General features: G+C 35.4%; 2 protein-coding genes across 2 annotated transcripts; one reads left to right on the top strand and one right to left on the bottom strand.

Moving 5' to 3' along the window:
- Positions 1-3496: 3496 nt before the first annotated feature.
- On the bottom strand, positions 3497-5631 carry LOC130992574 (uncharacterized). The gene is made up of 2 exons (XM_057917261.1): positions 4850-5631; positions 3497-4778 (listed from the first exon to the last, which is right to left on the bottom strand). The coding sequence occupies exons 1-2, from the start codon at positions 5605-5607 to the stop codon at positions 3683-3685; spliced, it is 1854 nt and encodes a 617-aa protein (XP_057773244.1). The 5' UTR covers positions 5608-5631; the 3' UTR covers positions 3497-3682.
- A 1234-nt stretch (positions 5632-6865) lies between these two features.
- On the top strand, positions 6866-8497 carry LOC130992680 (stellacyanin-like). Its single transcript, XM_057917430.1, has 2 exons — positions 6866-7238; positions 7999-8497. The coding sequence occupies exons 1-2, from the start codon at positions 7076-7078 to the stop codon at positions 8370-8372; spliced, it is 537 nt and encodes a 178-aa protein (XP_057773413.1). The 5' UTR covers positions 6866-7075; the 3' UTR covers positions 8373-8497.
- The last annotated feature ends 2772 nt before the right edge of the window (positions 8498-11269 follow it).

Here is an 11269-nt window from a genome sequence, read left to right as displayed (position 1 = left end):
CTTCTGGTGTATGTGTTTGCTGGTGGAATGTATATATATATATATATATCTCTCTCTTCTCCCAAAATTGATGATGGAGCTTCAACTTCAAGTACACGTCCTGTGCGTGAAATCCTGTGGAAAAGTTTAAATTGCTTCCTTTATTTTGATGCAGTGAATTATTCCAGTGTGGATCAACAAATTTAAAGATTATCTTAAATTACTTAATACTATTAGTTATCACTAAAAATTGAAATTTCAAAAAATTATATATCCTAACTTTGAATTAACTAACCCAAATAATCTATTATTAATTCAAATAAATATAAAAAAATAATTAAAAACTCTAATCGGATGAGTGAACCCTTGTTAATTATTTTTATATTATATTAAAGCATAATAAATTAAAAATAAAATAATAATAATTAAAATTAAATAAATTTAAAATGATATATATTGGTAAACACTAAATCATGGCACATCCCATTTGATCGTGGACAAAGAAAAGAATATAGGACGAATTCTTTTCAAGACTTTGCTTGTAATTTAAGTAATCAAAGAATCAAAAACTTCTTTAGTGAAACATATCTGCTTTATATATAATTAATTAACTTGTAGTGCATATAGTATCCGATTTATCCATAAGTATTATCTATACATGCATATGTCTAGGGCTCCGCTTCAACAACATCCTTATTTTTCAATGAATAAGACATATACTGATGAATGATAAAATTTAAAAAATTAATAATGAATAAGATATATATATTGATGAACAAGACAGTACATACTGATGAACAAGACAGTACATACTGATGAACAAGACAGTACATACTGATGAATAATGCAGTATATACTGATTCATCAGTATATACCAATGAATAACGAAATTTAAAATATTTCGCTCCCTCGAGGATTGGAACCCTGAGAAAAAAATTCACTCTCTAAGTACAATATCAGTCATAGAATTGATAAAATAAACACACGAATCGTATCTAAGATCTCACTAAAAATAGGGGGTGTCATTGGAACGTTCCCCCATATACCTATATATATATAGAGAAAAGTTATATTGAAAAAGACAAATATTTTCAAAAAAAAAAGACAAATATATAAAGAAGTGAGAAACAATCTCATCCATTGATCATGATCAATCAAATGGTCCAGAATTAAGAATAAATCTCGTGTCCAGATTTTGATGAACATATCAATAATTGTGATGAACATGTCAATAAATTTTTATGAATGGACGTATTTGTTGAAAAGATGTATTTGTTTCAAATTTCGCACTCCAGGATTCGATCCACAAACGCCCCCAAATGTTCAATAAAATTATTGCTATATTCATAAAAAACTATTGACACGTTCAACGTTCCTAACATTTAGAAAAAAAATTAATTTCTCCATAGAACCTAACCCTATATATATATATATATATATATATATATATATATATATATAGGGAAGAGTTCAACAAGAACATAAATATTTGCAAAGTCTAGAGTCATAATCTCGTTCGTTAGATCGATTTTAATCAAGGGCTGAGATTAAAAACTAATATTAGTATCCCTTAAATTACTCACATCCCTCTCTCCTCTCTCCTCTCTCTCTCTTCCGTCACTTTTTCCCTCTCTCCTCTCTCATCTCTCCTCTCTCATTTCTCTCTCTCTCCCTTCCCTTTTTCCCTCTCTCTCTCTCGTCTCTCACACAGAACACACACACACACAGAACACACACACACACAGAACGTCACTTTAGGGGTTCGAACTTGTGTTGAACTTCTGAACTTCTGAATTTGTTGAACTTCTGAACTTGTGTTGTTGAACTTGTGTTGAACATCTGAACTTCTGAATTTGTTGAACTTCTGAACTTGTGTTGAACTTGTCATGAACTTAATTATGTATTTTGATTTTAAGAGAGAGAGAGAGAGAGGAGAGAGGAGAGAGGGGACGAGAGAGAGAGGAGAGAGGTGAGGGGTGACGTGAGAGGAGAGAGGAGAGAGGAGAGAGAAGAGAGTAAATTAAGGGATATTATGAATCTTACCAATTTTAATTATATTAATTTCTAATCTCAGCCTTTGATCAAGATTGATCTGACGAACCAGATTGCGACTCCATTCTCCATCTAATATTGTGTTTCTGTATAATGCAACCCTATATATATATATATATATATATATATATATATATATATATATATATATATATATATATATATATCGAATCTTACTTAGTGGCAAAATTAAAATTAATTTCAACGAGCACAACAAACAAGTGAGGGCCGGGGCACAGTTCAGATCCTTCTATTATATTCTAACTTGATTGACATGTGACAATTAACACTCCCTTCGTCTATGAAAATTATGTCATAATTTTTTTTTCGTTAGTCCACAAAAAGTATATCATAATTTTTTTTTCGTTCGTCCACAAAAAATATATCATGTTCATTTTTTTTATAGTATCCACACAATTCATCTCTCATCAATCTTTCAAAAAGTGCAAGGGGACCCACAATTAACTCACAACTATTATTCACTATTGTCCCCAAGGGGATACCAAGCGGTGCGACCTCCTGTGTGTGAACAGTAAGGTCCCGGGTTCAAACTCCACTGCTCCCCCTCCCCAACTCCCCCAAGTCAAAAAAAAAACTATTATTCACTATTTTCTTATAATGTGTGTCAAGAGTAATATGATACTATTATAAATTTCATGGACGGAAGAATATTAAAGATTGTGATTTAAGACTTGTACAGAAAAATATACACTGAACAATCCTAAACTCATAGAATTGTGTCACGTCTCATTCATCTCACATCTCATCCATTGTCAATGCAATTGAGAAGATGTCATACAAATAGGCAATAGAGGATTTTAAATGGGGATTGAGATTCAATATACCACACTCGATGTCTCACTTTGTATCTTATTTTCAATTTTATTTATTTTTTTATATATTTTTTCTTCAATTTCAACTTTATATGCTTTAGTTTAAATATTTTGTGATTATTAATTAAGGTTTATTTCATCTAATTAGAGTATATAATATTTTTAGTCATTTAATTTCACTTTTATAAGTTAATAGTAGACCGATGAATTAAAATTTATGGTGTATAATATTTTTGATTTTTTTAAATAAGTACTATAATTCTTAGTATTATAAATTTTACTTTTATAAAAAATATTACTAAAATAATAAATATAAGAGTGAGACATTATGAGTTGATGACACACATAAAATTGTAGGATGGGATCCTTCAGCCTATAATTTACTGTGTCCCATCGTGTTCCACCCTTAGTCTCTCTATTTTATTATTGTTTGTTATAAAAATAAAATTATTATGATATAATGAAGTCTAATTAATATTTGAAATATAGTATTAATTTAAATAAATATAAAAAATTATAAATTGTGGAACACTATAGGACACAATAAATTGTAGGATAACGGATCTCATTCAGATCTTAAACGATTGGGGAGTATAAAATTTCAATATATACATGTAGACAATTAAAAATTTGTTAAAGAATCATATTGCAAATCATATTTCATATACGATAAGAGACACCGTAACACACTCAAAATGATGGAACACTGAATACAATTCAAACTAATAACACCCAAAAACAAAACAAAAAATAATTAATGCAAGCATTGTATGGCGATGGTACGTATTCCTTTGTTTTATAAAAAAGAAAAAGCGAATTCAAGAAAGTGATGCAATCCTTTCCAACTCTTGAGCTCCGCAATCCTGACACACAACATAGTAGCAATCGGCGCATTCAAACCCAGAATCCGTATACACTCGCTGCTCACACAGATCACACCTTCTCTTGAGAGTCACATACGTAAACTTGAGAGCGTGATTGGCGTGAATCCCATCCATCTGAAAGCGGCGCCCGAATTTGACGTTTCTGTACCAGCCCGACGCATTCTTCAAGCAAACAAGGTGGAAGGAGACATCGCATTTGCGGCAGTGATACATCCACGACTTGGGATGCATCTGCTTCTCACAGAACTCGCAGAAGAAATCAGAGGGGTGGTCGAGGGAGGCATCAAAGGTGAGCAGCAAGGGGTGCCTCTTGTCCCACTCCACCTCCCTCACGCTCATCGGCATCAGAAGGCATTCCAGATTCAACGCGAAGTCGCAGCCGCCGCTGCTGCAGTGGTACGCGATCTTGGACCTCGTGTAGCAGCCGTGGCACTTGTTCCTTCTCCCTGCTTCTTGAAGAGGGATTCTAGTTAGGGTTTTGTGCACCGGGTGGGATGCATGCCTGATAGTTGGTGGGAGAGAGGCGCACTTGATGTCTATCTTCATGTTGCAGGATTGGCACTCGTAGCCCATCCCGTTTGTGGGGAGGTCGCAGAGGTTGCAGTACCAGTAGGAGATGTCAGCATTTGATATGGAGGCGTCAGCGTAGAGGCTGAAGATGTGGGTTTTGTTGGGTATTTCTTGGCAGTCACCGTATAGTTGAGATGAGTGTAGAGTGTTGGGTAGGAAGCAGCAAATGAAGTGGATGAAATATGAGCAAGTAGAAGCATCAACATCACACTTGTAGTATGGAGGAGAAGATATGGGAGTTATGCACACGTTGCATATCTTCACTAGTTTATCTTCTGCAGCTTCCCTAACTAAACTCAAAGGGTGCTCGTGATATTTGAATATAAATATTGAATTACTACTACTAGTGTTTGGGATGTAGTTAGCACCTTTCTCTCTCATGACAAAAGGTGTGAGTAGCTTGTTGGAGATGTCGCTTGCATATAGTGGAAACTCAAGCACATCTTCGTCTCCAATATTTCTGCAAACGGTAAGAAATTATAGAAGATGCAAGACAAATTAATGAATGAAGCATATATTAATTATACTTACGAGTTAGGGTCTGGTTTGATGGAAGATCCAAGACATCTGATATGAACAAAGTATCTGCAATCGCCACAATAATACACCCAACACGTCCTATCCAAAAGCTTATCACAAACCTCACACTTGTAGTTATACTTGAGATGCTTCTTGGGGAAGGAGAAGGCGAGGGAGAGGTGGTGGTGGTGGTGGTGGCAGTGGCGCCTGAGGGGCAAGGCGGCGCAGCTCTTGTGAACCATATACTCACAGGTGCTGCATATGTAGGCCATGTCCACATCTTGGGCGCCGCAGCCATCGCAGTAAAACGCGAAGGCGGGCTTCCTCATGAGCGTGAGAGGGTGCTCCGGGTGGCTCGGGTGCTGCACCTCCTTCCTCTCCTCCAACAAGGCGTCGATGCCGATCTTCTCGCACGTGATGTCCACGTCGAAGTCGCAGCTAGAGCAGCGGTAGCCGAGCACGTTGTCGAGATCTCGCCGGCAGACGTAGCAGAGGTGCCACTTGGATTGGTGGAAATCGAATAGGTGAATGGGGTGGTTGGGATGCTTGGGGTGCCTAATTTGGTTAGGCAATTCTCCACACTTTCTGTGAAGGATGATTCTTCGATTTCTAGAGCTACAATGTTGTTCCATACATACATATGCTTTCTCTAAATTACCTACGGGATTGCCACAACCATAGCAATCTACTCTCTCTTCCATACTCACATTCTCTTTTAGAATTAAAGGGTGCTTGTGGTACAAAGCCCTAATAACCTTCTCCTCCTCCATAATTCTCTCTCTCTAATTAATTAATTAATCTATAGATCACACCAAATTCATATTAATATAAACTTGTTAGTTCAATGATTTTAAAGGGGCAACAAATTAATACCTAGATTAAAATCAAAGCAAAGTTAACAAATTTCTCTCAAATAAAGGAAAAGCACGTGCCTGCTACATATTTACTGCCAGTCAAAACATTTTGAGGGTCTTGTCTGAACTTTACTAAATAGTTAAAACTTTATTAAATAGTTATGAACTTTACAAAATACTAGTTCAAAACTTTACTAAATAGTTAAAACTTTCTGAGATAGATCAGCAATGGGAGAAGAGATGATCTAAATTAGGAATATATTGTAAGGAAATATATATGTTGAGACTAAAATAGGAAAAAGAAATGATTCTTGCATCCTAAAACAAAGACATGTGGGGGCGAATTGTTCAAGCTCACAGTGAAAAGAGCAAAAACAATATATATATATATAATCTAATTAAAAAAAAAAAAAAAAGTGATGGCTCTTTGGTGAAGAGAAGTAAAAGAATATTAAAGGGAGTAAGTAATTTAAGTAAAGAATCCAAGAATTAAGTGGTGTTATTCTTGGGCCTACACGCAGGCACATGAGAACTTGTTGACGACAAAAGAAGCTTAGCAATACTAGCTAGGGCTGCAACTGAGTTAATTAGCTCAAAATCAAAAATTGAAAATCGACAGCATCTTGTGCATGTTACTTGGAATAATAACAAAAAAGTGAGTGTTTAATTGGGCCAACCGATCTTACCTTCATGGTGCCCCACGAGCCCAAATTATAAATAAATAAGTAGGAGAATGCTATTTATATACATGGGTCATTACGAGAAGAAATAGATTCTAATAATTACCAATGCATTGATATTATCAGATTGTGTTTCTTCGAAATATAATCAGCTGCAGTAACATATCGCATATATGCTCTATATTTTGTTTATCTTGTAATTAAAACTAGTAAATTGGAGCATCATGGTTCAAGTTTCATTTCAAGATTCGAATGCTGGTCAGAATCCCTCAAGGTCTTTGTCTAGTCCAAGAGAGAGTGAGAGATTCGAATATATTAGGTGATCCAAAAGCTGATTAATTAATTATGTAGATTTCTTATGCCTAATTTTGATTAATACTATTGAATAAGTCAAAGATAAAAGGTTGAGTTTGGGTGGGAAGGGGTTCAACCTCCTGCCTGCCTACCAACTAACTTGCTTTAATTTGTCTTTTGGCTTTTACTTCCTTTGATATTCAAAACTAATTAATTATTTCAATTATCAACTGTTTATTAATTTCCTCTTTCGTTTAAAATTATTGGTAGAAACCAACATGTTTGGTATGTGAATATTCTGAAATGAAATCTCCATTCTTGCTTTAAAATAAATATGTTAGGTGATCTAATGAGAGAATTAGAATTCTTTATAAGCACGAACATGCATCTAATCCCCAGCAGCTTGAGAAATGGGAAATATTAATGTATTAATGAGTGCAACACTTGTGTTGCTCCATTGCTTAAGATGTTCAGCAAGTGTTTACACGGTGGGCGACAGCTCCGGCTGGGATATCAGCACCGACCTCGACTCATGGTCCAACGACAAGACTTTCTCCACCGCCGACACCTTACGTAACTTCCTCTCTCTCTCTCTCTCACACACACACACACACAGTATTAAAATTTGGCTCATCTCCCTCTTAATTAAAATAGCCCTTTTAAAGTGATGAAGATTGAAGGGTTCAATTCTAATATAGTTACAGTAACCGATGAGTTCTACCCGCCTACTAATGCGAGGTGTGTTGAAGACCACTTAAGATTTAGTGTACAAAATTCGGTGTCTTACTTTATGTTTCACTTTTTTTCTTCAATTTCATTTTATATGTATAATTACTAACTAGTGTATATTATATCCAATTAATAGAGTATATATAGAAATATCTTTTTATTATTAACTAATAAAAATAATTCATTTTAAGTTAATAATTTATTATTAAAGTATGATTCATAATATTATAGTAAATTTTATTTTTATAAAAATATTATTAAAATTGTAGATATAATAGTAGGATGCACAAAAAAAAAATAGGAAACATTGGATCCCATTTGGTTGAAGTCACCTTCTCTGTCTCACATCAACTTTGCAAATGATGACGCTTCAATTTATTAGTTTGGAGTGCCAATGAGGCTTAGCTTAAGTGGCAAAGTAAAGTTGGGACACTCAAAGACCATTTTTTGTGTCCGTAGTGGTTCCGCCTACGCGCGATTATTTTTCTACCTTTGTGTAATGTAGAGGTTTTCATGCGTGCGAATGACTTATTTGGAGTAATCTCCCCTTAATATAAAAGGTTTTAATGGAAAATGATGGACACAATTGTAATATGTTATACAGTGTTCCAGTATTCGCAGTACCATTCGGTGAGCGAGGTGAGCGAGGCGAACTACAAGGTGTGCAACATGACGAACGCGCTACAGTCGAGTAGCAACGGGAACACGACGTTCGCCCTGACCACCCCGGGCGACCGCTACTTCGTCTGCGGCAACAGGCTGCATTGCCTCGGCGGGATGAAGCTTCACGTCCACGTCGTCGAGAACCAGACGGTGGCGGGGCCCGCCGGGGCTCCCCAGGCGCAACCGGGGGGATCCCTGCCGCCCGGATCATCCAAGACCAACGGTCCCTCCAATTCAGTTTCTTTTGTTAACCCCACCGCACTAGAAGCTCTTCTCCTTCCGTTTTTCGCCTCACTTTTTATCTTTTTCTCGTGATTTTTTGGAGTTGGGGGATTAATGTATAAACATGAAATTTGAGGATGTTGATGATTTGGTTTTGTTTTGAGTTTTCAATGTTTGTGATGTTTCACTTCATATATATCCATTTACTTGATGAGGAAGAGAAGCTCTTTCATCCTTAGAAAATGAAGAATATCACTAAATTACAAGAACTTGTGCTTTCATCAAGACACGATTGTTAATAATATTGTCACCTGTAATTTTTCTACTCAAATGCTAAGTTACCACACCAAAATGCATAAGCTAATAGTCATACTCAAGCCATATTGTCTAAAAGGATAATATTCGACATATATTTTTTGGATGAATGAAATTCCTTGTCCTACAACTTATTTATTGTGTTTTATCATCCCACGCTATTAATTTTCATTATTTTATAATTATTTATAATTTAAAAATAAAAAATATTATTATATAATAAACCCTAGTCAATTGTTTTTGCTAAAAGTTAAAATTATAAGAAATTATATACCCTAACTCTAGATTTATGAATCCTACTAATTAATTATTAATTCAAACCTAACTGAATCAGTGAAGTGAAGCTTCATTAATTACCTTAAATTAGTAAAATATAATAATAAAATAAATTTGAAGGAAAAATGAATAAAATATGCTTGATTTAGTTAATAAAAGCCAATTTCAGAGTGATAGCGCGAAAATGATTAACTAAAAGAAACACGTAAATAAATCAAATAAACTAAAGAAGAAAAAAAAAATGATTGTCTAATTGGGCCGACAGACCTGGCTTTAACGGGCTAGGAACGCACCGGCCCGTGATCCTTCCACTGTCGAGAGCGGGAAGTAGTCGCTGCTCTGTGAAACCAGCCTGGCGCGATACCCTCCACCCTACGGGACCAAGAAGCCCGAGCCTTCGCACGGGCTCCATGACCCAACTCCCAACTTGGAACGGGCGGGGCCAGAAATAGCGTCTCAAAGCCCAGCCGGCTTGATCGGGCCAACATCCAATCATTTTAAAGCCCACACTTGAGTTACAAGCTCGCGTTAAAGAGCTCGGCGACATGGTTAGCAGTTGTTATGGTTATACATATGACCAGTTAACGATCTTTTACCGATGTGGGATGATATTGCATTGAAGCCACAATTTTCTGTTCATTTCTAAATGAAACTCACACTGAAACAAGATTGCACTGAATCAGTACCCTCAATTAGGACATATTTTGAGGTAAGAAAGCACACAAACAACTGAGCAATAAAGGTTAGGAGTCTTGAAGTACTTGCTTCACTCTTCCCATCCATCTCCAGCGTCGAGGGCGTTGGTATCTGTTCAAACTCTCAAACACAGTTGAGTAACAAAAATGGAATGATGAAATCACAATATTCTTTCCCTAATCTGCTAAACATGATGCAAATCATCTCATCACTGCCTAGGAAGTTGCTGATGATCCTAACTCATGTTACTATCTTAATTAGAGTCGTAAACGATTTGAAGCAAATACTTTGTATTCGATTCTTATTCGTAAAATTATTGCAATATTTGATTTAATATTTGAATATCTTTCAAATAATAAATTTGATTTATATTTGATTCGCATTGATTTTCGAATTATATGTATTTGATTTCAATAGTATATTATAAATAATACTCCTATTATTTGAAATTTGTTCGTGTTCAATTTAAACTTACCTAAATCATTAAAGAAGAGGGAGGGTTAGGGATTAGATTTGTAAACCAAAAGAAGATGGAGAGTTAGAGATTAGACAAGTAGACTGGTTCAATAAAGGATTGTTAGGAAAATGGGGTAGAAAGAGATTCTCTATGGGGCAGGGTGCTTCAATCAAAATATGGGGTGAGAGGTGAGAGTGGAAGGAACATGGGAGAGGTGGGGAGCTGGGAGATGCAAAAAAGCTCAATTTGATGGAGAGATTTGTGCAAACATGTCATTTCTGTTGATTGGTTTGTAGAAAACCTTAGTAGGAAAATTGGGGATGGAAGACAAATTAGTTTTTGGCATGATAAGTGGGCAGTGGAGTGGAGTCTTGACATTCATTCTACCAGACTTTATAGGATAGCATTAGATAAAGAAACTTGCATCAAAGATAAAGGAAAATGGGTAGAGAACATTTGGGAGTGGGAGTGGAAATGGAGTGGAGTCTTGACATTCATTCTACCAGAATTTACTCATCGAAATCGGCTTACAAGGAGATTGAGGAAAAAACAAATCAATGAATTTTGGCGCATGAAAGCTTGAGGAATATCTGGTGTAAACTAGCTCCAAGTAAAGCAACATCTTTTGTGTGGAAACTTCTGCAAAACAGAATACCGACTCGCCAAAATCTTTCAAAAAGAAGAGTGCTACGTGAGCTTGAGGAGGACAGGTGCCCTTTCTGTTTGTTACAATGTGAATCTGTTGAGCATGTTTTTTGGTGTCTGGAGTAGTTGCTACAGCTGGTTTGGAATTAATTATGTTGAACATGATAGTCCATTATAGGGATAATTGCGTGAAAATACACAAATTTTGCCAAAAATTCATATTTGACGCGAAGTTAGAATTTTACATTTTAATACACCAACTTTCGTTGTTGTCCAAATTTGACACGACTTAATTCTTAAAAATTCAAAAAACAACCCCTTTTTGTAAATAATTATACAAAGACCCACTTATTTTATTATTTGGGACATTTAAATCAAAACAAGATATTCCTTATGATGTTTTCTTTTAATCTTTGATCCGCGCCTAAAATGGTTTAAAAGAAAACATTATAAGGAAATATCTTGTTTTGGTTTAAATGTCCCAAATTATAACATAAGTGGGTCTTTATATAATTGTTTACGAAAATGGGTTGTTTTTTGAATTTTTAAGAATTAAGTCATGTCAAATTTGGACAACAACGAAAGTTGGTGTATTAAAATG

Source organism: Salvia miltiorrhiza, chromosome 7 (assembly GCF_028751815.1).
Source record: "Salvia miltiorrhiza cultivar Shanhuang (shh) chromosome 7, IMPLAD_Smil_shh, whole genome shotgun sequence".
Lineage (NCBI taxonomy): Eukaryota > Viridiplantae > Streptophyta > Magnoliopsida > Lamiales > Lamiaceae > Salvia > Salvia miltiorrhiza.
Note: the sequence above shows the minus strand (reverse complement) of the source record. Positions and strands in the feature narration are given on the sequence as shown.